This window comes from Pongo abelii, chromosome 1 (genome assembly GCF_028885655.2).
Source record: "Pongo abelii isolate AG06213 chromosome 1, NHGRI_mPonAbe1-v2.0_pri, whole genome shotgun sequence".
In the NCBI taxonomy this organism is placed as follows: domain Eukaryota; kingdom Metazoa; phylum Chordata; class Mammalia; order Primates; family Hominidae; genus Pongo; species Pongo abelii.
In genome coordinates, this window is record NC_071985.2 from 170,907,638 (window position 1) to 170,935,241 (window position 27,604).

The following is a 27,604-nucleotide window of genomic DNA, read 5'->3' on the forward strand; positions in this document are numbered from 1 at the left end:
GGAGCCACAACCACACTTTGAGTAGCAAGCCTCTGGCCTATCCTTATTGTTTGTTATATTAAAATGCTGCCTCTCCATCTTCTGTCTCAAAATTTCTTTGCATTTCTCTGCTCTTGGTTCTTGGGAATTTGCAGTGCAGGTCTTATTGTCTATTGTCTCTGCAGACAGCAGTATGGGGTCTGTGTCCTGTGTTGCCTGTTGAGGATTTATTTCTGCATCTCATATTAGGTGGCAGTTTTCATTGGGTCACTTTAAAAAAATGAAATCATATTAAAAACTTCTTTACCAGGAAAAGCAAACTGGGTTCCCTAGAGCTTGAAGACTACTTATTCATCACTGTCAAAAGACTGTCCATCCTTTCTGAGATTTTTAATAATTTTATTTTAATCTTGAGTTTTGGACATGAGCATATGATCTCATCCTTTATAATCATTTCTTTCCTTTGGAATGTCTGAGCTCAGAATGTGGTGAGATGAACAAGCACAGCCTGCCTTCCTATCACTGCCCCTCAGCTCTAAAATTCATCTAAAAATATCTATTGATTGGGGTGCTGAGGCGGGCAGATCACTTGAGGTCAGGAGTTAGAGACCAGCCTGGACAACATGATGAAACCCTGTCTCTACCAAAAATATTTTAAAAAATTAGCCAGGTGTGGTGGTGTGTGCCTGCAATCCCAGCTACTCAGGAGGCTGAGGCTGGAGAATTGCTTGAACCCAGGAGGCAGAGGTTGCGGTGAGCCAAGATCGTGCCACTGCACTCCAGCCTAGGCAACAGAGCGAGACTCTGTCTCAAATAAATATATATATATATATATATATATATATATATATATAAACCGGCCAGGTGCCTGACACTGTTCCCAGCACCAGAGACATCACAGTGAGTCCAGTTCAGTCTCTTGCCTCATCATCCGCTAGGGAAAACACATAGAAGGTCAGAAGGAAGCCCAGAGGGTTACCACTAAAGGGCACCAGAGCTGGCCTTAGGAAGTCAAGGGAGGCTTCCTGGAGAAAGGGCCACTGAACTTAAAGATTACTGGATGTTAGGCAGAAAAGGAAGCAGAATGAGAGGTGAGTGTGCCAGGCAGAAGAGTACTGCTGTAACTGCCTAGTGAGTACACCTTGCCCGTTGCCTAGACAGAGCCGGTTTATCAAGACTGGGGAGTTGCAATAGAGAAAGAGTAATTCACGCAGAGCTGGCTGTGCAGAAGAACGGAGTTTTATTGTTACTCAAATAAGTCTCCCCAAGCGTTTGGGGAGCAGAGTTTTAGGGACAACTTGGTGGATGGGGGGAAGCCAGTGAGCCGTGAGCGCTGATTGGTCAGGTCGGAGATGAACTCATAGAGAGTCGAAGCTGTCTTCTTGCGCTGAGTCAGTTCCTGGGTGGAGGCCGCAAGATCAGATGAGCCAGTTTATTGATCTGGGTGGTGCCAGCCGATCCATCAAGTGCAGGGTCTGCAAAATGTCTCAAGCACTGATCTTCGGAGCCGTTTAGGGAGGGTCAGAACCTGGTAGTCTCCAGCTGCATGACTCCTAAACCGTAATTTCTAATCTTGTGGCTAATTTCTTGTCCTGCAAAGGCAGTCTAGTCCCCAGGCAAGAAGGAGGTTTGTTTTGGGAAAGGGCTGTTATCGTCTTTGTTTTAAACTATAAACTTCCTCCCAAAGTCAGTTCAGCCTGCACCCAGGAATGAATAAGGACAGCTTGGAGGTTAGAAGCAAGATGAAGTTGGTTAGGTCAGATCTCTTTCACTAAGTTTGCAATGGCAGTTTCACTGCAGAGGCTGAAAGAAGGGAAAGCAGGCATTTGGGGGCCTTCATTCAGTTCAGTGTGGCTACCATGTTTGAGTGGGACACTGAAATCAAAGGGTATATTTTTAAGAGACGAGACTAAAATTACATGGAGACCACATCAGAAAGTGCTGTAAAAGCTGTGGTAAGGCTTTATTCCAAAGGCAACAGAAAGCGATTGAAATCAAGATTTAAAATGGAGAAATCCATTCCTCTAACCCACATTTAACACATATTTATCAGGTACCTCTTCCTTTCCAAGTGCTGTGCTTGAGGCTGGGGCTACGCCAGCGGGTGAGTTAGGCACACAGTGCACTGCGCGTGAGCAGGGAAGGAAGACAAATGAGCCACAGCCTTGCAGTGAAAGCCACGTTGCAACTGGGCGAACATAGGGTGCTGGGGGTGTGCATAGATGGGGCCCTCAGCCTAGTCCCCTCTTCACCTAGAAGTGGGGAGGGGATCCAGGAAGGCTTCCTGAGGGATATTTTAACATCTGAAGGATACGTAGGAGCTAGCCAGGCAAAGAGGAGCAGGAGAACATTCCAGGCAGAGGAAGAAGCAACAATAAAGCTCCAAAACAAGAGAGAACATTGATTTGGGCCATTCAAATAATGTTAGTGTGCCTATGCTGGGTACAGTGGCTCATGCCTGTAATTCCAGCATTTTGGGAGGCCAAGATGGGTAGATCATTTGAGGTCAGGAGTTCGGGATCAGCCTGACCAACATGGTGAAATCACATCTCTACCAAAAATACAAAAATTAGCTGGGTGTGGTGGCATGTGCCTGTAATCCGAGCTACTTGGAAGGCTGAGGCAGGAGAATCGCTTCAACTGGGAAGGCAGAGGCTGCAGTGAGCCGATATCTCACCACTGCACTCAAGCCTGGGTTACAGCCAGACACCATTCCCCGCTCCCCCGCAAAAAGGAAGCAATGCTCAGATTCACATGTTAGAAACAGCACTCCAGTTTTTTTTAGCATGAGTGACATTTATTCAATAAACATTTGTGGAGTGTCCAAGTTAATGGTTTGTTGGCGGGGGGCAGATGTAAGCTAACGACAACTATGAAATGTGACAAGTGTTGGAGGCCTGAGTCAAGCTGCGGAGCCTGACTTGGACAAAGGGAGTCAAGGAAGCCTCCCAGAAGAGGTGGCTTTTCAGCTAAGCCATAATGATACCTAGGAGTTTAGATATAACAGCAGGTGGATGGAAGATGTGGCATGTGAAAGAGCATGACCTGACCTGGGCCGGGCACGCTGGCTCACGCCTGCAATCCCAGCTATTCGGGTGGCTGAGGCACAAGAATCGCTTGAATGCGGGAGGTGGAGGTTGCAGTGAGCCAAGATCTCGCCACTGCACTCCAGCCTGGGCGACAGAGGGAGACTCCATCACGGAAAAAAAAGAAAAAGTGTGAGCTGTTGGGCAATGGAGACAATTTCAAAGTGACTTTAGTTTCAGTTACGCGGGAGACGTGACTAAAACAGGAGACGTGAAAGGGAGGTCAGGAAACACACCACACCCGTACATGGATACTTGGAATTTGGACTTGTACCTGTAACTTGAGGGGAATAACAGACCCCTTTGAAAATGCAAAGGCCTCAACAGAAAAAGTCTGGGAGGCCAAGGCAAAAGGATTGCTTGAGGCCAGGAGTTTAAGACCAGCCTGGGCAACATAGCAAGACCTCATCTCTACAAAAAAAATTTTTAAATAAAAAATAGACAGGCATGGTGACACATGCCTGTAATCCTAGTTGCTTAGGAGGCTGAAGCAGGAGGATTGTTTGAGTCCAGTGAGCTATTTTCGCACCACTGCACTCCAGCCTGGGTGACAGATTGAGACCCCATCTCTAAAAGAAAAAAAAGAAAGAAATAGTAAAATGGCCAGGCGCGGTGGTGCACGCCTGTAATCTCAGCACTTTGGGAGGCCAAGGTGGGCTGATCCATTGAGGTCAGGAGTTCCAGACCAGTCTGGCCAACATGGTGAAACCCCCATCTCCACTAAAAAATACAAAAATTAGCAGGGCATGGTGGTACATGCCTGTAATCCCAGCTACTCGGGAGGCTGAGGCATGAGAATCACTTGAACCCAGTAGGCAGAGGTTGCAGTGAGCCAAGATTGCACCACTGCACTCCAGCCTGGGTGACAGAGTGAGTGAGACTCCATCTCAAAAAAAAAAAAAAAAAAAAAGTTTTTTAATTAAAAAAAAAAAAAAAGGCAAAATTTGTGTACAACTTCAGGGATTCAAAAATCTGCACTCAGCTGAATGCAGTTGCTCACACCTGTAATCCCAACACTTTGAGAGGCTGAAGCAGGAGGATCACTTGAGCCCAGCCTGGGCAACATAGTGACACCCCATCTCTACAAAAAAAAATTAATAACTAGCCAGGCGTGGTGATGTGTGCCTGTAGTCTCAGCTACTTGGGAGGCTAAGGTGGGGAGATCACTTGATCCCAGGAGGTCAAGGCTGCAATGACTGATCTCACCACTACACTCCAGGCTAGGTGACAGAATGAGACCCTGTCTCAAAAAAAAAAAAAAAAATTATTCAAAATCTTACTGCTATGGGCAATGGGGAGCCATTGATTTCTAAACAATAGGGGCATATGATCAGATTTGCTATTTATTAATAGAATGATCAGAGAAGGTGACTGAAAGCAAAGGGATCAGCTAGGATGTTCTAATGAGACACTGGGTATAAAGCAGGAAGGGCCCAGTGCATGGTGGTATTGGTGGGGATGAAGAATAGAGCCCCGTAGGAAAGGCATCAGGAATGGGATGTGCCAGCATGTGGTGACAGACTGGATAGTGAGTGGAGAGCAGTCAAAAACGGTGACAGAATGGTGGGATACGCATTCTTCTCTTCCTCTTTAATAATAGAACTCCCAACTTTTAGCCGGGCACATGGCCACCCAGAATAGACTTCATTTGCCAGCTCTCCTTGCAGCTTGACGTGACACTGTAACTACGTTCTGGCTGGCAAGGTGTGAGTGAAGTGAGGTGTGCAAACTCTGGCTCCTGCATTTAAAGGAAAAGGAAATGCATTTCCCCCTTCCCACTGGCTGGAATGTGGTAGTGATCCATCTTGATCCAAGGAGATGAGGCCACCGTCCTAGGGATGATAGAACAGCAAGTCAGAAGGAGCGTAGGTCCCCAGCACCATAAAGCTGTCATCTCCTCTCTGGACTGCGTATTCTGCATTTGATATCTGAACAAGAAATAATCTTCTCACATGTGTAAGCCATTGTACACTTGGATCTCTGTGACAGTAGGAGTTAGACAACTGCACTTAGCACCACAGGGCAGTGTCAACAGTGAAATGCTATGGTTAGTGGATTTCAGGGGGAAACGCTGGGAAAGGCCTTTCTGAAGGAGTATCCTTTCAATGCCTAGGCATAAGGAACGTCTCCTTATGACACCAGCCCGTGTTCCACGCCCCACAGTGGAGTCATCCAGCCCACAGCCTTGCAGAAGTACAGCTATGTGTTGCTCTAGCAGATTCCTGAATACAGGCTGTGCACCCTGAGGCAGCCAACCCTTAAGTGAGTCATTGCCTATGAAGTGGCCTGGTGTGGAATTATGGGTGGAACCATTGAATTATCTGAGAAATCTGAATGAAGAAACATGTGGCATTTCAGGCAGTCACAGTGGGGTGCGATTAGGGAGAAGAGAGTGAAGCCGTGAGGTGGAGTGAGGCATAAAGGGAAAGGTAAAATTTGCATGAGTAGAGGTCAAAACACGCTGAAAGCGCTGGGCACAGTGGTTCATGCCTGTAATCCCAGCACTTTGGGAGACCAAGGTGGGTGGATTACCGGGGAGGTCAGGAGTTCAAGACCAGCCTGGCCAACATGGTGAAACCCTATCTGTACTAAAAATACAAAAAATTAACCAGGTGTGGTGGCACATGGCTGTAATCCCAGCTACCTGGGAGACTGAGGCAGGAGAATCACTTGAACTTGGGAGGCGGAGGCTGCAGTGACCCAAGTTCATGCCACTGCACTCCAGCCTGGGTGACAGAGTGAGACCCTGTCTCAAAAAAAAAAAAAAAAAAAAAAGGACAGGCTGAAAGTGTGAGCAAGAAGGATCTATGAGGTAGACAAAAGATCAAGCGCAAAGAGAAGAATGCACTTATGGAGTAGATGCCAACCCTCCTTGCCTTGTAACTTCTCCTCAGCCCCATCCAGGATCCCCGACTGCAGGAGGAGCTGTCACACTCCTACAAGAAAACCTGGCTCCTGGCCATTGCAGGACAGACACCAGACACTGCCTGGGCCCATGAGGCCCTCTCTTGGAAATTTTAGAGCTGAGATTTAGGAGAGAGATTCAGTCTCCTTCTGGTGTCTGGACTGTATCATGTAGATCTCAGCTGCTGATCACCAGGGTCAGCCTTGTGGAGTTAAGGGGCCAAAGGGACTCTTCAGTCATAAAGCCTAAAAAGGTGGTTAGAGCAAAGCAGAGATAAGAATTTCTGGCTTCTCTGGAGCAAAACTTGTTCCTTCACGAAGACCCCAGTAGATACCTACTCTTGAATTCTGTAACTTGTTTCTCTTTTCCCAGTCTCCTCTCTGGGTTAGGCAGCTAGTGGGAAGCAAGGAAGGGCTGGTATCTGGAGTCAGATATCTCAGGTGTTGAATTCCAGCTGGACCACTTCTTCACTCAGCTTTCGATCTATAAAATGGGGGATAATTGTTTCTTGTTCCTCCTCTGTCTTTTTTTTTTTTTTTTTTGAGACAGGATCTCCCTCTGTCACCCAGGCTGGAGACCAGTGACGCAATCTCAGCTCACCGCAACCTCTGCCTCCGAGGCTCAAGTTACCTCCCACCTCACCCTGCCCCCTAGTAGCTGGAACTACAGGCATGCGCCACCACACCCAGCTAAATTTTGCATCTTTTGTAGATGGGGGAATCTCACTTTATTGCCCAGGCTGGTCTCGAACTCCTGGGCTCAAGCAATCCAGCCTCCTAAGGTCTGGGATTACAGGCATGAGCCACCACACCCAGCCCCCGCCTCTGTTTTTATGTGTTTAGCTAAAATGGTCCCTATGATAGAACTTAATATACAGTGGAGAGCATCCCCTTTCCCCTGGCTGTTTGATTCTTTTTTCCTAGACCTGGGCCCATAAAAATAACAGCTTGCCTTCACTGAGTACTTAGAAATGCCCAGGCATCAGTCCTAAGGGGTTTGTATGAAGTTACTTGTGTCTCATCATAACCCAGTGAGCTAGATATTATCCTTGTTTTACATATGCAGAAACTGAAGCACGGAGAGATTAAGTAACTCACCTAAGGCCACACAGCCTAGTAAGCAAAGGATCTGGGATTTCAAGCCGGATCAGGCTCTGTGACTACACTCCACTGCCTGCTGTGAACCCAGAACTCTTCTTGCTCCCTTGCCAGTGACCCAGGCTGGGGGAGAGAGGTGCCTGGCTGCAGACTGTGGACACTGCTGAGAGAACAAAACTGCTTCGGGGACCTGACATGAAGTCAGTGCCTGACCTGCAGGTCCTACTGGGTGGCTCAGGACAAAGGGGACAAACAGGCAGAGTGTTTGGGACTGGAGGAGTTGAGGTATCAGGATGCCCATGTGCTTAGCATTCCTGGGGAAGAAAGAGGCCTCTGTCCAGGGCACAGATGGTCTGAACCCCGCATTACCTCCACTGCCCCCTAAGGAAGGAGTTCTCGACAGTTCCAAATCCATTCCTTCACCCCCTCTCCTGTTTCAGTGAGAGCTGGGCCTGGAACAGAGGAAGCCCAGCTGCTGTCTGAGGGAGTCCCGCCTGACTTCCCCTCTGAGCCCCATCCAGCCCTCGGTCCATTTCCACGCTTGGGAGAGGTCTGGAAAGGGCTGCAGGGCCTCTGCTCTGAAGCAAGCAGAACAATTCTGTTGCTGTTTGGGGATTTGAGAGTACATTCTCCAATCTCATGTTGCCTTTGAAATGAGGGGATTTCCACTCTCCTCCCTGGAAGGGAAAACTATGGGAGAAAACTGTCCTTTGACACCTTCTCCCACAATCCCAGTGGTCAGATCTGGGGCAGGAACGGAGGGAAGCTCAGGCCTTGTCCCCACAAAGAGGAAGCGGCTGCTGTTCTCTCCACCCCTCGTGGGCTTAGCAGGGCTGGTCCAACCCAGTGTGGGACCGTGTGACTGCGCATGTTAGGATGGTCGCTGTAAATCTATGCCACGCCCTTCTTTGGAGCTTTAGTCAAGAATAAAGTTGATGTCTGTCTATGGTATCTTATCTTTCAATTGGTTCCCTGCCTGGGAAATGAGAAAAGTGATGTTATTTATTGTCCCCATGCCCCAAGCCCCACACATTCCCTGGGCAGCACACTGGGCTTGTAGATGACGCCTAGCTTGGTCCAGCTAGGAAAAGTGGGATGGAAAAAGAGGGGTGAGGGTGACAGGGCACATGAAATGGAGAACTGCCAGACCCAAAGGATGTCTGAGCCCACAGCCGACATGGCCCTGTTGAGGGCTCAGTGTGTTCCAGGAGCTGCCCTTCACAGAAGACACAATCGTGCTCCCTGGAGTTGTACAACAGAGTGCCCTAGGTCCCAACGCGAGGTAGGACAGGGCCTCACAGGAGGGGAGATGGGGCATCCAGGCCTTGAAGTTCAGAGGTCTGGTCAGGTAGGGAAGGGGACAGAGAGGCAGGCAGGACCATACCAGGGGCCAGGGTTTGCTGCCCAGGAGCCTGACCAGGAGTCAGAGGAAGTCAGTGGTCCAAGGTGGGGCTCAGTCCAAGTAGCAAAGAGGGCAATAATTCAGGACAGCAACAATTATGGAGCCACCTGGGTGCCAACCCCAATCAGACCTGATCTGGGTTTTAACGCACTCACATTTGAGGCTGGGCGCGGTGGTTCACTCCTGTAATCCCAACACTTTTTGGGGCCTAGGCAGGCGGATCACCTGAGGTCAGGAGTTCAAGACCAGCCTAACCAACAAAGTGAAACCCCGTCTCTACTAAAACAAACAAACAAAAAAAAACAAAAGTAGCTGAGCGTGGTGGCACATGCCTGTAGTCCTAGCTACTCGGGTGGCTGAGCCAGGAGAATCACTTGAACCTGGGAGGCGGAAGTTGCAGTGAGCCGAGATTGTGCCACTGCACTCCAGCCTAGGCAACAAGAGCGAAACTCTGTCTCAAACAACAACAACAACAAAAACCACTCACATTTGAGGCCGGTTGTGGTGGCTCACGCCTGTAATCCCAACACTTTGGGAGGCTGAGGCGGGAGGATCGCTTGAGGCCATCACTAAAAATACAAAAAAAATTAGTCGGGCATGGTGGTGGGCGCCTGTGGTCCCACCTACTGGGAGGCTGAGGCATGAAAATTGCTTGAGCCCAGGAGGCGGAGGTTGCAGTGAGCCAAGATTGCACCACTGCACTCCAGCCTAGGCAACAGAGCAAGACTCTGTCTCAAAGAAACATAAAAAATAAGTAAAATAAAATGAAACATTCATATTCAAATCTAAATGGACATAAGAAAAACAAAATATAAAAACACTCACAGCCCAGCAGGGAACAGACACGGGAACCAAGGGGTCAGCTGAGCCAGGACTGAGCTGGGTCTTGAAGCATGAATAGGAAGGAGTTCACTCAGCAGAGATGTGGGATAAGCATTCCACACTAGGGGTCCAGGCAGGAAAGAGCACTGGGATGTCCTCTGACATCCAGCAGTGGGTGGCTACCTGGGGCCGAAGTACTTAGGGGATTACAATAATCTTAAAGGCGATTGTTGATTGATAACTCACTACATTCACGTGCTTAATGTAGATGCCAAGTTTGTTGAAGAGTGAATTTCATAGGCTTCAAGACCATAGCATGCCATGCTGGACCGTAGCTTCAGAATCACCCCATCCTCCTTGAATTCCTCTAGGGTTCCCTTAGGTAAACTGGAGGAGAAGGGAGGGAAGGTGGATGGGGAGGCCACTGGTGCTCTGGTCCTCTCAGAAGTCCTCAGGTTGTGCCAGTTGGCTCTCTTTAGAATGTGTGCCAGCAGGCTGGGCATGGTGGCTCACACCTGTAATCCCAGCACTTTGGGAGGCCAAGCTGGGCAGATCACCTGAGGTCAGGAGTTTAATACCAGCCTGGCCAACATGGTGAAACCTTGTCTCTACTAAAAATACAAAAATTAGCCGAGTGTGGTCGTGCACGCCTATAATCCCAGCTACTCAGGAGGCAGAGGTTGCAGTGAGCAGAGATTGTGCCATTGCACGCTAGCCTGGGCAACAAGAGTGAAACGCTGTCTCAAAAAAAAAAATAATAACAATACACAAGATCAAGTGGAGTTTATTCCAGAAATCGAAGAATCAAAGATGGTGCTATATTAAGAAATTTTGGGCCACGCGCAGTGGCTCACGCCTGTAATCCGGCACTTTGGGAGGCCAAGGCGGCAGATCACTTGAGGTCAGGAGCTTGAGACCAGCCTGGCCAACATAGCGAAACCCTGTCTCTACATTAAAAAAAAAAAAAAAATTAGCTGAGTGTGGTGGCGGGTGTCTGTAATCCCAGCTACTCGAGAGGCTGAGGCAGGAGAATCACTCGAACCGAGACGGAGGTTGCAGTGAGCCAAGATCGCATCACTGGACTCCAGCCTGGAGGACAGAGTGAGACTCCGTCTCAAAAAAAAAAAAAAAAAGAAGTTTTGTAATATAATTATTAAATAAGTCGAAAGAGAAACTATATATATATAATCACTTTTATTAATGTTGAAAATACATTTAGTCTGGGAGTGATGGCTCACACCTGTAATCTCAGCAATTTGGGAGACCAAGGTGGGCGGATCACTTGAGGTCAGGAGTTCAAGACCAGCCTGGTCAACATGGCGAAACCTCATCTTTACTAAAAATACAAAAATTAGCCTGGCATGATGGTGTGCGCCTGTAATTCCAGCTACTAGGGAGGCTGAGGCCCGAGAATCGCTTGAGCCCAAGTGGCAGAGGTTGCACTGAGCCGAGATTATACCACTACACTCCAGCCTTGGTGACAGAGTGAGACCTTGTCTCAAAAAACCAATAAAAAACAAACAAACAAAAAAACCACGAAAATACCTTTTGGCCAGGCGTGATATCTCACGCCTGTAATCCCGGCACTTTGGGAGGCCGAGGTAGGCAGATCACTTGAGATCAGGAGTTCGAGATCAGCCTGTCCAATGTGGTGAAACCTCATATCTACTAAAAATACAAAAATCCATCATGGCTAACACGGTGAAACCCTGACTCTACTAAAAATACAAAAAATTAGCTGGGCGTGGTGGGGGGCATCTGTAATTCCAGCTACTCAGGAGGCTGAGGCAGGAGAATCGCTTGAACCCGGGAGGTGGAGGTTGCAGTGAGCCAAGATCACGCCACTGCACTCCAGCCTGGGTGACAGAGCAAGACTCCGTCTCAAAATATATACAAAAATTAGCCAGGTGTGGTGGCAGGTGCCTGTAATCCCAGCTATTTGGGAGGCGGAGGCAGGAGAATTGCTTGAACCTGGGAGATGGAGGTTGCAGTGAGCCGAGATCGCGCCCCTGCACTCCAGCCTGGGTGACAGTGCAAGACTGTCTCAAAAAAAAAAAAAAAGAAAATACATTTCACGGCTGGGCGCTGTGGCTCACGCCTGTAATCCCAGCCCTTTGGGAGGCCGAGGCGGGCGAATCGCCTGAGGTCAGGAGTTTGAGACCAGCCTGGCCAGCGTGGTGAAACCCCGTCTCTACTAAAAAATACAAAAATTAGAGGGGCATGGTGGCAGGCGCCTATAATCCCAGCTACTCGGGAAGCTGAGGCAGGAGAATCGCTTGAACCCGGGAGGCGGAGGTTGCAGTAAGCCGAGATTGCACCACTGCACTCCAGCCTGGGTGACAGAGCGAGGCTCTGTCTCAAAAAAAAAAAACCACAGAAAATATATTTAAATAAAATTTCTATACCCATTCCTAGTAAACTTCTGTCTTAGTCACCTCAGGCTGCTTTAAGAATGTATCACAGACTGGGTGGCTTAAACAACAGGCTGTTAGTTTCTCACCGCTCTGGAGGTTGGAAGTCTGAAATCAGGATGCCAGCATGGTGAGGTTCTGGTGGGGCCCTCTTCTTGGCTTGCAGACAGCTGACATCTCACTGTATGGTCACATGGTCTTTCTTTGGTGTGTGCTCATGAAGACAGAGCTCTCTGTCCCTCCTCTTATAAGGAAACTAATCCATTGCAAGGCATCCACTATCATGGCCTGATCTAAACCTAAGTACTTCTCAAAGGCCCCACCTTCAAATACCATCACATTGGAGGTTAGGGCTACAGCATATGAATTTCGAGGGGACACAAACATTCAGTCCATAACAATCTCTTAATACATATTTACGGGTAGTTCTTTATCTTACTGTTTTATATTTATTCTTTTAAATAGAGACAGTCTCACTATGTTGCCCAGGCAAGTCTCAAACTCCTGGGGTCAAGTAATCTCCCAACGTTGGCCTCCCAGAGTGCTGGGATTACAGGCGTGAGCCACTGTGCCTGGCCACCTTTATTCTCTTTTACCTCTAACTAAAAGTAAATAAAAGTAGCTGGGTGCAGTGGCTCATGCCTGTAATCCTAGCACTTTGGGAGGCCAAGGCAAGTGAATCCCTTGAACCCAGGAGTTCGAGACCAGCCTGGGCAACATGACAAAACCTCATCTCTACAAAAAGTACAAAAATTACCTGGGCGTGATGGCACACACCTGTAGTTTCAGCTACTTGGGAGGCTGAGGCGAGAGGATTGCTTAAGCCTGGGGAGGCGGAGGTTGTTGTGAGCCCAGATCGCGCCACTGCACTCCAGCCTGGGTGACACAGCCAGACCCTGTCTCAAAATAAATAAATAAATAAATAAAAGTTAAAATAATTAGTTTGTATTTTCTATTTAATTAAAGATAAAAAGGGCTGGTTTGTATGTTTTTCATGGAGTCTTATTTTTCCCCTTAAATTTTAACTATCATCATCTTATCTGATGTCTGTCATCTCATTTAATTCCATTTTTGTAACTTTTAAAAATAAATGAGGCCGGGCACAGTGGCTCATGCCTGTAATCCCAACACTTTGGGAGGCAGAGGTGAGTGGATTGCCTGAGGTCAGGAGCTTGAGACCAGCCTGACCAACATGGTGAAACCCCGTCTCTACTAAAAATACAAAAAAATTAGCCAGGCATGGTGGTGGGCACCTGTAATCCCAGCTACTCAGAAGGCTGAGGCAGGAGGAATTGCTTGAACCTGGGAGGCAGAGGTTGCAGTGAGCCAAGATCATGCGATTGTACTCCAGCCTGGGCAACAGAGTGAGACTCCATCTCCAAAAAAAAAAAAGAAAAAAAAAATAAACCCCAAGCAGATATAATAAAGGACACTTCATACAAATGAATCAAAAATGAATTAAAGCCAATGAAAGAAAAAGTTGAAAACATGAAATTAGAGGGAATAAAAGATATGGTGGGTGAAACAGGCCCAGTTCTTTAGGCCTGTAAGAAAATAAGATAAACCACATTTTTAAAATTTTTATTTTTTTTGGAGTCAGAGTCTCTTTCTGTTGCCCAGGCTGGAGTGCAGTGGCATGATCCTGGCTCACTGCAACCTCTGCCTCCCAGATTCAAGCGATTCTCCTGCCTCAGCCTGAGTAGCCGGGAAAACAAGTGTGCATCACCATGCCCAGCTAATTTTGTATATTTAGTAGAGATGGGGTTTCACCATGTTAGCCAGGCTGATCTCAAACTCCCAGCCTTAGGTGATCTGCCTGCCTCGGTCTCCCAAAGTGTTGGGATTACAGGCGTAAGCTACCATGCCCAGCCTTATTTTTATTTTTTTGAGACAGGCTGCATTTCATCACCCAGGCTGGAGTGGAGTGGTGTGATCACAGCTCATTGCAGCCTCGACCTCCTGGGCTCATACAATCCTCCTACCTCAGCCTCTCAAGTAGCTAGGACTACAGGCGCACACCACCACACCTGGCCAAATTTTGTAATGTATTGTGGAGCTAGGGTCTCACTATATGGCCTAGGCTGGTCTTAAACTCTGGAGCTCAAGCAGTCCTCCTGCTGCAGCCTCCCAAAGTGCTGGGATTGTAAGCGTAAGCCACCACACCCAGCATAAAGCACATTAAAGGATACAAAATTCGGCTGTGCGCGGTGGCTCACGTCTGTAATCCTAGCACTTTGGGAGGCCAAGGCGGGCAGATCACTTAAGGCCAAGAGTTTGAGAACAGCCTGGCCAACATGGTGAAACCCATCTCTACTAAAAATACAAAAATTAGCCAGGTGTGATGGTGCATGCCTGTAATCCCAGCTACTCGAGAGGCTGAGGCAGGAGAATCATTTGAACCTAAGAGGCAGAGGTTGCACTGAGCCAAGATCGTGCCATTGCACACCACCCTGGGGGACAAGAATGAAACTCCTCAAAAAAAAATGGCCGGGCATGGTGGCTCACGCCTGTAATCCCGGCACTTTGTGGGGCCGAGGCAGGCAGATCACGAGGTCGGGAGATCGAGACCATCCTGGCTAACACCGTGAAATCCTGTCTCTACTAAAAATACAAAAAAAAATTAGCCGGGTGTGGTGGCAGGCACCTGTAGTCCCAGCTGCTGGGGAGGCTGAGGCAGGAGAAATGGCATGAACCCGGGAGGCGGAGCTTGCAGTGAGGCGAGATCTTGCCACTGCATTCCAGCCTGGGCGACAGAGCGAGACTCCGTCTCAAAAAAAAAAAAAAAAAAGATACAAAATTAAAAGCCCAATTTGCATAGATAGACGAGTGCAGTACGGTGGAAGTAATACAAACAGAGGTGTTCTAATCACACTAGAAGTCAACATTGAGCATCACGAGTTACCATTTTTTTCTTCATTAAAATGTGTTTTAAATTATGCCCTTTGTTGACAGGGAGAGGCGAAAAGCCAGCTCTCTCAGTTGAGACAGTATAAATCACTAACCCTGTTTTTGAAAGCAATATGGATAATATTTAGCACAAGCCATAAAATGACCAGACCCTTTGGTCTATTAATTCCGGTCTTGCTAGCCTGTCCTACCATAAGGGTGGGGTGGGAAAGGAGGGTAGGACTAAATAAAGGAAATTCTTATTCATAAAAATTTACATTTGTATGTATGGTGATTAGAAACAAAATAACTGCAATGTCCAATGGTTATTTTAGAGGAAAGATTTAATTTAAAAATTGGCCTGGCACAGTGGCTCACACCTGTAATCCCAACACTTTGGGAGGCCAAGTTGGACGGATCTCCTGAGGTCAGGAGTTTGAGACCTGCTTGGCCAACATGGCAAAACCCCATCTTTACTAAAAATACAAAAAAAATTATCCAGTGCCTGTAATCCCAGCTACTAGGGAGGCTGAGGCACAAGAATTGCTTAAACCTGGGAGGTGAAGGTTGCAATGAGTCGAGATCGCACCATTGCATTCCAGCCTGGACAAGAGTGAGACTCTGTCTCAAAACATAAATAAATAAATAATTGACTTTTAGCAGCTTGAATTGCTTATTATTATTATTTGAGACGGAGTCTCGCTCTGTCATCCAGGCTGGAGTGCAGTGGCACTCCAATGAGCCAATGATCTTGGCTCATTGCCACCTCCACCTCCGGGTTTCAAGCTATTCTCCTGCTTCAGCTTCCCAAGTAGCTGGGATTACAGGCATGCACCACCACACCCGGCTAATTTTGTATTTTTAGTAGAGACAGACTTTCTCCATGTTGGTGAGGCTTGTCTTAAACTCCCGACCTCAGGTGATCGGCCTCCCGAAGTGCTGGGACTATGGGCGCAAGCCACCGTGCCCGGCCTACTTTTCATATTCTTATGCAAGTTAAGCAAATAATTGAAATATCCCTATTTGTAGGGCCGGGCGTGGTGGCTCACGCCTGTAATCCCAGCACTTTGGGAGGCCGAGGCGGGTGGATCACGAGGTCAGGAGATCGAGACAATCCTGGCTAACACAGTGAAACCCCGTCTCTACTAAAATACAAAAAAATTAGCCGGGCGTGGTGGCGGGCGCCTGTAGTCCCAGCTACTCGGGAGGCTGAGGCAGGAGAATGGCGTGAACCCGGGAGGCGGAGCTTGCAGTGAACGGAGTTTGCGCCACGGCACTCCAGAGCCTGGGCGACAGAGCAAGACTCCATCTCAAAAAAAAAAAAAAAAAAAAAAAAAAGTCCCTATTTGTTTATAGACTTGGGTGTGGCTGCTGCATAATACCATCTCTAGACTTCTTCAATGTCTCATCTGAAGTGTGAGGCTCGTCAGTCCTCTTTCTCAGGTGTTCAGAGAACACAGCATTGTCCCTTTCATATAACTCAGAAGCCTTAACATTCTTTAATGTCTGGTTTTCCCACTAAGACCATAAACTCTATCAAGTCAAGGAAAGTCTTTCTTGGCATAAAAATATTCGGGCCACCGGTATTGAGTTCACATCCTCCATTGCTGCAGTGAAAACAGAGATAGATGTCACAATCCCTAACAGCCTGGAGTTTTGCTGCCCGGTGTTTATACTACCATACAAAAAACTTAAATGTCTGCATACTGTCATTTAAAAACTAATAATACAGAAGTCAAAAATATGGATTTTTAAATATCTCTAAGCCCCAGCCATACTAAAGGAGAAATAATTCTCTGCATGAGTCAAGTCCTCTCTCCGGCTGGGCACGATGGCTCACGCCTGTAATCCTAGCACTTTGGAAGGCTGAGGCAGATGGATCACCTGAGGTCAGGAGTTTGAGACCAGCCTGGCCAACATGATGAAACTCTCTCTCTACTAAAAATACAAAAATTAACCAGGTATAGTGGTGCATGCCTGTAATCCCAGCTACTCAGGAGGCTGAGACAGGAGAATTGCTTGAACCCGGGGGGGGAAGTGGGGACGGTGTAGGTTGCAGTGAGCCAAGATCGTACCACTTCAGCCTGGGTGAAAGAGTGAAACTACGTCTCAAAAAACAAGTCCTCTCTCCTCTAGGTTTTTTCAGGCTATTCTTTCTTTTTTTTTTTTGAGACACAGTCTCACTCTGTCGCCCAGGCTAGAGTGCAGTGGTGTGATCTCAGCTCACTGCAACCTCTGCCTCCCGGGTTCAAGCAGTTCTCCTGCCTCAGCCTGCCAGGTAGCTGGAACTACAGGCGCTCGCCACCATGCCCGACTGATTTTTGTATTTTTAGTAGAGATGGGGTTTCACCATGTTGGTCATGCTGGTCTTTAACTCCTGACTTCGTGATCCGTCCACCTCGGCCTCCCAAAGTGCTGGGATTACGGATGTGAGCCACCGCACCCGGCAGGCTGTTCTTTCCATCTGGAAGCCCTTTTTCCTGCCCTTGTTGAGCTAAGTCCTAGGATCCTTCAGGACTTGATTCGGTTATCCCCTCCCTTAAGAAGTCTCCTTTCAGGCCAGGTGCAGTGGTTGCAAGAATTTGGTGATCTACAGGTACCCTCTAACTCTCTTCCTATGCTGCCTGGGACACAGCCGGGTGCAGTGGCCCACGCCTGTAATCCTAGCACTTTGGGAGGCCAAGGCAGGTGGATCACTTGAGGTCAGGTGTTCGAGACCAGCCTGGCCAACATGGTGAAATCCCATCTCTACTAAAAATACAAAAATTAGCTGGGCAATATGGCATGAGCCTGTAGTCCCAGTTACTGGGGAGGCTGGGGCAGAAGAATCCCTTGAACCTGGGAGGCAGAAGTTGCAGTGAGCCAGGATTGTGCCATTGCACTCCAGCCTGGGCAACAGAGCCAGACTACATCTCAAGAAAAAAAAAAGGCAAGGACACGTGGGCTGGGAGCGTCTAAGTCCCTAGGATGTTTCTATTTCTTTACAAATCTGGTAGCAGATGGGAATGTAAAACGGTGTGGCTGCTGTAAAAAACCGTAAGAAGGTTCCTCAAAAAACTAAAAATAGGCTGGATGCAGTGACTCATGTCTGAAATCCCCATACCTTGGGAAGCTGAGGTGGGATCACTTGAGCCCAGGAGGCGTGAGCTGTGATCATACTACTACACAGCAGCCTTGGTGACAAAGCAATACCCTGTTTAAAAATAAATAAATAAATAAAAGTAGAATTACTATATGATTTGGGCCGGGAAGGGTGGCTCATGCCTGTAATCCCAGTACTTTGGGAGGCCAAGGCAGGTGGATCGCCTGAGGTCAGGAGTTCAAGACCAGCCTGACCAACATGGTGAAACCCCATCTCTACTAAAAATACAAAAAAAATTAGCTGGGCGTGGTGGCATGCGCCTGTAATCCCAGCTACTCGGGAGGCTGAGGCAGGAGAATCACTTGAACCTGGGAGGCGGAGGTTGCAGTGAGCTGAGATCATGCCATTGCACTCCAGTCTGGGCAACAAGAGTGAAACTCTGTCTCAAAAAATAAACAAACAAACAAAACCAAACCATCTGATCCAGCAATTCCATTTTGGGGCAAGAATTCAAAACGATATTTACACATCCATGTTCATTACAGCATTATTCAAAATATCCAAGAGGTGAAAACCACAAAAAAGTCCACCTAAAGGTGAGTACATGAAGATGTGGTATAAACACACAAAGGAATATTATGCAAAGGAATCTTCTTTTTAAAAGAAGATTCTTTCACATGCTACAACATGGCTGAACCTCGAGGACATCACACTGAGTGAAATAAGCCAGTCACACAAGGACAAATACTGTATCTGTCCATTCACATGAGGTATCTGGAATAGTCAAAAAAATCACAGAAACAGGCTGGGTATGGTGGCTCATGCCTGTAATCCCAGCACTTTGGGAGGCCAAGGCGGGCAGATCATTTGAGGTCAGGAGTTCAAGACCAACCTGGCCAACATGGTGAAACCCCATCTGTACTAAAAATACAAAAATTAGCTGGGCAGTAGTGGCACGAGGTTGTAATTCCCTGCTACTCAGGAGGCTGAGGCAGGAGAATCGCTTGAACCCAGGAGATGGAGGTTGCGGTAAGCCGTGAACACGCCACTGCACTCCAGTCTGGGAGATGGAGTGAAACTCTGTCCCAAAAAAAAAAAAAAAAATCATAGAAACAGAAAGTAAAAAAGTGATTGCTAGAAGTAGGGGGAAGGAGGAATTAGTGTTTAATGGGCATAGAGTTTCAGTTTCGCAAGATGAAAAAGTTGTAGAGATTTGTTGCACAACAATATGAATATACTTAACACACTACTGAACTGTACACTTAAAATGTTTAAGGTGTTGACCAGGCGCAGTGGCTCACGCCTGTAATCCCAGCACTTTGGGAGGCCGAGGCGGGTGGATCATGAAGTCAGGAGATTGAGACCATCCTGGCTAACACGGTGAAACTCCGTCTCTACTAAAAATACAAAAAATTAGCTGGGCGTGGTGGTGGGCGCCTGTAGTCCCAGCTACTCAGGAGGCTGAGGCAGGAGAATGGCGTGAACCCGGGAGGCGGAGCTTGCAGTGAGCCGAGATCGTGCCAGTGCACTCCAGCCTGGGAGACAGAGCAAGACTCCGTCTCAAAAAAAAAAAAAAAAAAAAATGTTTAAGATGTCAAGTTAAATCTTATGTGATTGCAAGCACAATTAAAAATAAGCATTTTTTAAAAACACCTGAAGGCAATACACGAAAATACAAATAACGTAAGTTTGAAAAACACAGATGAACCATTTGAAATTTAAGATCATTGACCGGGGCCCGGCATGGTGGCTCACACCTGTAATCCCAGCACTCTGGGAGGCTGAGGTGGGTGGATCACGAGGTCTGGAGTTTGAGACCATCCTGGCCAACATGGTGAAACCCTGTCTCTACTAAAAATACAAAAAATGAGCCAGGCATGGTGGCACGTGCCTGTAGTCCCAGCTACCCGGGAGGCTGAGGCAGGAGAATCGCTTGAACCCAGAAGGCGGAGGTTGCAGTGAGCCCAGATTGCACCACTGCACTCCAGCCTGGCAACAAAAAAAATAAAAAATAAAAAAATCTTTGACCAGGCTCAGTGGCTCACGCCTCTAATCCCAGCACTTTGAGAGGCCAAGGTTGGTGGATCACAAGGTCGGGAGTTCGAGACCAGCCTGGATAACATGGTGAATCTCTACTAAAAATACAAAAATTAGCTGGGCGTGATGACACATGCCTGTAATCCCAGCTACTCAGGAGGCTGAGGCAGGAGAATTGCTTGAACTGAGGAGGCGGAGGTTGCAGTGAACTGAGATCCCACCACTGCATCCCAGCCTGGGCAACAGAGTGAGACTCGTCTCAGAAAAAAGAAAAATAAAATAAAAACTATATGGGATTGCTACCCAGATATACAAGGAACTTCTGCAAACTAGCAATAAAAAGAAAAGAGGTGTTTGTTTTTGAAATTGATGAAAGAACATTGATGGTGGCTCATGCCTATAATCCCAGCACGTTGGGAGACCGAGGCGGGCGGATCACCTGAGGTCAAGAGTTTGAGACCAGCCTAGCCAACATGGAGAAACCCCATCTCTACTAAAAATACAAAAATTTTCGGGCCGGGCACGGTGGCTCACCCCTGTAATCCTAGCACTTTGGGAGGCCGAAGCAGGCAGATCACCTAAGATCAGGAGTCTGAGACCAGCTGGCCAACATGGCGAAACCCTGTCCCTACTAAAAATACAAAAATTATCCAGGCATGGTGGCACACGCCTGTAATCTAAGCTACTGGGGGGCTGAGGCAGGAGGATCGCTTGAACCCGGGAGGCGGAGGATGCAGTGAGCCGAGATCGTGCCACTACACTCCAGCCTGGGCAACAGAGCTAGACTCTGTCTCAAAAAAAGAAAAAAAAAAATTAGCTGGGCATGGTGGCTGGCGCCCGTCATCCCAGCTACTAGGTAGGCTGAGGCAGTAGAATTGCGTGAATCTGGGACGTGGAGGTTGTGGTGAGCCAAGGTCGTGCCACTGCACTCCAGCCTGGGCGACAGCGTAAGATTCCATCTCAAAAAAAAAAAAAAAAAGAAAAAAGATATTAATCAGCAATTCACAGAAGACAAACTCTAAATGGCTGAAAAATATATGGAGAGATTCTCAACTTCACTAATCAGAGAAGGGATGCGGTTTTGTGGTAGTGAAAATGAGAATGCAAGGGAGGATACAGGGAAATACATATTTCATCCTAGGCCTTCAGGTGGAAGAGACTCAGTATACAAACAGACAATGGCCAAAGCATACATGACAACAGAACTCTGACCAACAACTTCTGCAGCAATCACTGGGGAAGCCAAACCACAACCTCTGCAGCAATTGGTCCAGAACGGTCAGTTGGTCAGCGACGGCCAATTTCCCTATTTTTGCTCCAAACTCAGGACCAAGCAGAGAAAAAGATATGTTCCTCAAAGCCATCACATAAGAAGTCCTGCTTCTAGTTAGCCTCTCCATGCCAACAACTTCCAATCAGAGGACACACATACCTGAGGCCATCCCTTTTTATTTCACTATGAAGCTTTTCTGCTCCCCGACTGCCTCGGCCTCTGAGTCTTTGTCAAACACTAGTGATGGTGGCTGCCTCCTCTGCCAGACCAAGATCTGAATTATTTGTTTGTTTGTTTGTTTGAGATGGAGTTTTGCTCTTTTTGCCCAGGCTGGAATGCAATGGCATGATCTCAGCTCACTGCAACCTCTGCCTCCTGGGTTCAAGCGATTCTCCCGCCTCAGCCTCCCAAGTAGCTGGGATTACAGGCATGCACCACCACGCCCGGCTAATTTTGTATTTTTTAGTAGAGGCAGGGTTTCTCCATGTTGGTCAAGCTGGTCTCGAACTCCCAACCTCAGGTGATCCACCTGCCTCAGCCTCCCAAAGTGCTGGGATTACAGGTGTCAGCCACTGCACCCGGCCATTTGTTTGTTTTTGAGACTGACTGTCGCTGTATCGCCCAGGCTGAAGTGCAGTGGTGCAATCTCGGCTCACTGCAACTTCCACTTCCTGGGTTCAAGCAATTCTCCTGCCTCAGCCTCCCAAGAAGCTGGGATTACAGGTGCACACCACCACACCCGGCTAGTTTTTGTATTTTTAGGAAAGACGGGGTTTCACCATGTTGGCCAGGCTGGTCTCAAACTCCAGGCCTCCAATGATCCACCTGCCTCGGCCTCCCAAATTGCAGGGATTATAGGTGTGAGCCACCATGCCCGGCAGAGCAAGGTCTGAATATATGGCCTAAGTTTCTCCTCATTTGCATGGTCTTCATTCACTATCACAGTACTACAATCACTTACATACATTAAGAACACACTCACAAAATGATGTATTTTAGAAGAAAACCATGTCTCCAAGGATTTACATGACACATAGAGTAAGTGAACACTGGGAGGCAGGGGAAGAATGAGTGAGGACTGAGGATAAAGGGGAAAATCAAGAGAGGGACCCTGCCTAGACTTGATCGAGTAGCAGGGACAGGAGATTCTCAATTCTATCTACTTCCTGCACTGGAATTCTCTTTTCCTTTCCCTCAGCCTTGGAAAAAAAGCAGCTTAATTACTATACTCAAATAAACCCCACAAGATAAGACAAGTCTTGACTTTGTATAAATACGTCAAAGTGCTCAGGCAAGGTGGCCACGCTTATAATCCCAGCACTTTGGGACGTTAAGGTGGGCTGATCACTTGAGCCCAGCAGTTTGAGACCAGCCTGGGCAACATGGTGAAACTCTGTTTCTACAAAAAACACCAAAAAATTACCTGGGCATGGTGGTGCATGCCTATGATTCCAGCTATTTGGGAGGCTGAGGCAGGAGGATCACTTGAGCCTGGGAGGTTGATGCTGCAGTGAGCCCTGATGATTGTGCCACTGCACTCCAGCCTGGGCGAGAGACCTTGTCTCAAAAATAAATGTCAATGTAAGCATCCATGTTGAGGCTACTGCAGAGGTGCAGGCTTCTCTGTCTCAACCTGGCTGCTGCAAATCAATCAGTAAGCAGATTCCTGTGGTTTGGCCTCTTCTAATCTTCCACCCACCAATATCTCTGCAGCAACCGGCTATGAGTCTAGGGGACAGCAGTGTTTGGGAGGTGAATTGGGTTCATGACTACTGCATTCGTTTTGTAGGCCTGCCGTCACAAAGTACCACAAGCTAGGTGACTTAAAATAAGAATCTATTCCCTTGTGGTTCTGGAGGCTAGAAGTCTGAGATCAAAGTATTGGCAGGATCATGCTCACACCAGAAGATCTAGGGAAGATTCCTTCCTTACCTCCTTTAGCTTATGAGAGCTAAAGTTGCTGAGAACACATGGTGTTCCTTGGCTTGCAGAAGCATCACTCCAATCTCTGCCTCATCTTTGCAGACGGGGATTATGGGATTGAGCCATCACGCCTGGCCTGATTTCTTTTTTTTGAGATGAGTTTCACTCATTCTGTCTCCCAGGCTGGAGTGCAGTGGCACAATTTTGGCTCACTGCAACCTCCACTTCCTAGGTTCAAGCGGTTATCATGCCTCAGCTTCCCAAGTAGCTGGGATTACAGGTGCCCGTCACCACACCCAAGTAATTTTTATTTTTAGTAGAGATGGGGTTTCGCCAAGTTGGCCAGGCTGGTCTCGAACTCCTGACCTCAGGTGATTCACCCGTCTCAGCCTCCCAAAGTACTGGGATTACAGGCATGAGCCACCATGCCCAGCCTGATTTTTATATTATACCAGTTATGCCGAAATGCTATTGTTTAGGGTGAAAAAAAAAAGGAATATACTGAATTAGTACTAGTAGCAGTCTAAATGACTAGATCACTCCCTCTCCTTAATTTCACTACTCATCCATTGCAAGTGGATTTTTTTTTTTTTTTTTTTGAGACAGAGTCTTGCTCTGTCACCAGGATGGAGTACCGTGGTGCCATCTCAGCTCACTGCAACCTCCGCCTCCCAGGTTCAAGGGATTCTCCTACCCAACATCTTGAATAGCTGGGACTACAGGCAAGCACCACCATGTCCAACTAATTTTTTTTGTATTTTTAGTAGAGATGGGGTTTCACCATGTTGGCCATGATGGTCTTGATCTCTTGACCTCGTGATCCACCCGCCTTGGCCTCCCAAAGTGCTTGGATTACAGGTGTGAGCAATGGCATCTGGCCAACTCATTTCATTCTTAAATAATTAACTGAAAACCTAAGTGTCACATGTTATGGAAGAGATTTCATCTGTCCAGGAATGGGTTTGTGCAATAAAATGTAACTTATTACACACTACATATGACAAAGTACTTCAGAAAATGTAAAATCAAAAATTTTTAAGCAAACAGCATACAGTATTCAAAAGAAAAAGATTTAATATATTCAAGAATCACATCACGAGAAATGATATAAATTTGTGAAATATCATTTCTTCCTCTTTTCGTTATTTTTTTATAGACAGTTTTGCCACATTGCCCAGGATGGCCTTTGAACTCCTGGGCTCAAGTGATCCACCTGCCTTGGCCCCCCAAAGTGCTGGGATTACAGGTATGAGGCACTGAGCACTTTTCTATTTTAACTAACCTTGCCATCTTTTCCCCTGTGCTTTTCTGTTACTGTCCCCTACATTGACAGGTTATCTTGACAGGTGCAGCCCTCCCCCAAGTTTATTCTTAGACAAGCTAGCACAAAATTTTTTTTTTTTTTTTAAGACGGAGTGTTGTTCTGTGGCCTCGGCTGGAGTGCAGTGGCGCGATCTCGGCTCACTGCAAGCTCCGCCTCCCGGATTCACGCCATTCTCCTGCCTCAGCCTCCCGAGTAGCTGGGACTACCGGCGCTCGCCACCATGCCCGGCTAATTTTTTGTGTTTTTAGTAGAGACAGGGTTTCACCGTGTTAGCCAGGATGGTCTTGATCTCCTGACTTTGTGATCCACCCACCTCAGCCTCCCAAAGTGCTGGGATTACAAGCGTGAGCCACCACGCCCGGCCGGATAATATAAATCCTAAAAAGACTAGTCAACTGCAGTAGTGAGGTGGTGGGGGGGAGGTAGAACAAGGAATTCTATCTGTAACTGATTGAACAATCAACTGAAACAACTCACTACATCGAGACCAGCCTATTTTTTTTAAACATACCCTTTATTAGCATCTAGGTAATATCTGTAATATTTCTTGGCTCCTCATCCACAAGTGTGCTATTAGCTGTCCATCCTTCTGGGTAGAAGTGTATTTTCGTTTTACTTGTTGATTTTTGGATGCGTGCTGGGGGAGGAAAGCATATAGTTTGTAGTCACCCTAGAGTGCTAAAGTATATTATTCCCCAGTAATTCTCTCAAGGTGGGCATATGCAAAACATAATCTCTAAATTCTTCAATAGTAAGAAATACCTTTGTTTTACCCCTAAAATCAAATGCCATTTTGGCTGGATATAGGATTCTAGGATTAAAGCCTTTTTCCAACAGAACTTTGAAGACATTGCTCCATTTACTTCTAGCATCCAGTGTGTCCAGTGATAAGTCTGCTGTCAACCTGATTCTTGTTCCTTGGTAGGTAATTTCTCTTCTCTCTCTAGAAGCCCTTATTATTTTCTCTTTATCATTAGAATTCCAAAATTTCACCAAGATGTGTCTAGGAGTCAGTCTCTTTTCATCAATTTTACTAGGTACTCGACAAGCACTGACAATCTCAAGACTTGAACCTTTCTTTAGTTCTGCAAAGTTTTCATCAATTATTTCCTTAATTATGTCCTCTGCCCTATTCTCATAATTTTCTTTTTCTGGAATTCCTATCAAACGAATGTTGCAACTTCTAGATCTCTCCTCTATATCTCTTTGCCTTTCTTTACTAATTATCTGTTTGGTCATTTGTACTGTATCCTTAGAGAATTCTTCAATTTGATCTTCTAGACTGTCTATTCTTTCTTCAAGTATGTCCATTCTGCTACTCAGATCATCGACTGAATTTTTAATTTCCAAGACACCTGGATGGGAACTTTTCAAATTTCCAATCTCCTCTTTTATCTCTCTGATGCTATTAATCACACTACTTCTCAAGTTTTCTTCTGTTTCCTCTGTTAAGTCTGCTTCTTTGGATGTTAGTTCTTCTGTGTGCAGAGTTCTGTGTTTCTTTTCTTCTGTTTTCTTAAAAAGTTTGGTGACTCCTGTTGAAATACTCAAATTTGTATGTGAATGCTTTTTATGCTCATCATGACCCATCTCTAGTGACTTTGAGGGAGAGGCCAAACATAAGGTCAAACAGGGTGTGCCAATTCCTTGACTTGTGGGCACAGCTGTTTCCTCTTCCTCCTGGGTTTTGTGCACCACCTGGTGTTTCACCAACTTTTTCTTCCCAGAGTCCCCAACCAAATAACTAAAGGCAATTTCTTTTTGTCTACGTGAGGCTTTTTTCTCAGTCAGGGAGGTAGTCTTTACCTCCCCTGTTTCAGAGCTCTTTCCTTCCTCTTCCTCCTCTGATTCAGAATCCTCTACGGAGTCAATGAAAGTAGTTTCCATGCCATCACTGGTTATCTCAACTTCATGCTTTGCATCTACCAAAGTATGACCCTGAAAGGTTGAGTCCTGTTCTGAAGTCTGTTCCTCTTCCTCCTCTAGCCCTGAGGCCTCGTCCTCCTCCAACCCTGAGGCCTCTTCTTCTTCTTCCTCCTCCAGCCCTGAGGGCTCTTCCTCCTCCTCCTCCAGCCCTGAGGTATCTTCTCCATCATCCTCCATCCCTGAGGCCTCTTCATCCAGCTCCTCTAGCTCGGAAAACTCTTCCTCTTGAGTCTCTAAGTTGTTCATCTCCTCTGGCTTAGCAACTTTTACTTCTTTAAGAAATAGAAAGCTCAAGCCATCACTGGTCATTTCTCCAGCTCTATGCTTTGAGTCTATTAGGGTTTTACCCTGAAAATTAAACAAAGAAAAAAAAGAAGACTTATTTATTTAAATCATTTGTCTTTTAAAGAATTAAAACTTCAATTTCACTAATTTTAATATGGCTTCAATTCTGACAGAAAATATCTGAAAAAGTGCTTAAATATTAATTGTTCTTGAAGGCCTAGGTCCCCAAACAAGTCAAGTCTCCCTATGATCATCTCAAGATATTTGTCATTTCTTGTGTAATCTTGAAACAAATTCTGAGGTCATAATGTCTACTTTCTTCCTTCTAGATCCCTCAACACTTACTGCTGTGTATGTGATTGATCCTCAGTAATTACCTGTTTTAATGAAGTGTCTGCTTATTGTATGTGAGAGTCCTATGGTAAATAGGCATTGTAATCTGGCTGAAGTTTACAATCTGCTTTAGGAAGATCATAAGCACACACAAACAAAAACCCCAGGCTCACATTTACCTTTCTCCACAGATAACAACAAATTCAATTAAAAAAAAAAAAGACCCCAATTGCAGTTTACACTCTAGCCTTAGGACTTTAAAGACAAGCAGGCTTTGGTTAGGAATACAAGCTCAGTTCAAAACTATTCAAACCCTGGCCCAATTGCCACATTTGCTACTAGTGCCTCAATTTTCCTTATACAGCAGGGTCTAATGACAGCACCACCCCAGGATTGTTGTAATACAAAGTAAGCAAGGTATTGAGCTTCTGATGATGTCTGCAATATAAATGTTGGCTCCTAATATTCCCTGAAGCCCTTAGTATGCCACTGAGCTTTTCAACCTTCCCAAACCCTCCAGGACAGGTTAGGTGCCTCATCTGTGTAAACACTGGAAGCAGCTAATTTCTGAGATTAAATACTGATTCTTAAATAATTTGTTGATTCAAGTGTACCTTTTCCTTATGGATTCTCACTTTGCAGAGGTTACACTTGGAAATGTTGGAAAGGCAGAGGAGAAGCATTCATTTGAAAACATGTGAAAAAATATTGGCTTACGAATATAGACCTTGGCTGGGCATGGTGGCTCACACCTGTAATTCCAGCACTTTGGGAGGCCAAGGCACTTAGACTGCTTAAGCCCAGGAGTTTGAGACCAGCATGGGCAACGTGGC

At 46.6% G+C, this 27,604-nt stretch overlaps 1 protein-coding gene across 5 annotated transcripts in view; it reads right to left on the reverse strand.

Moving 5' to 3' along the window:
• Positions 1-1,061: 1,061 nt before the first annotated feature.
• Positions 1,062-27,604, reverse strand: part of L1TD1 (LINE1 type transposase domain containing 1) — a 40,321-nt gene continuing 13,778 nt past the window's right edge. The window contains exons 3-6 of one of the 5 annotated variants that reach the window (XR_010135743.1): positions 17,692-17,781; positions 12,460-12,598; positions 6,309-6,453; positions 1,062-4,897 (exon numbers count right to left, since the gene is read on the reverse strand). Coding sequence is in view for 1 of the 5 variants with exons in the window: in XM_024239579.3 (XP_024095347.2) it covers positions 24,906-26,501 (1,596 nt within the window). In the remaining 4 variants the exon portion in view is untranslated. Of the gene's footprint in view, positions 4,898-6,308; positions 6,454-12,459; positions 12,603-17,691; positions 17,782-23,931; positions 26,502-27,604 lie in introns of those variants that run through there. The other 4 variants (XR_008514462.2, XR_008514461.2, XR_008514460.2 and 1 more) reach the window with 4 other exon arrangements.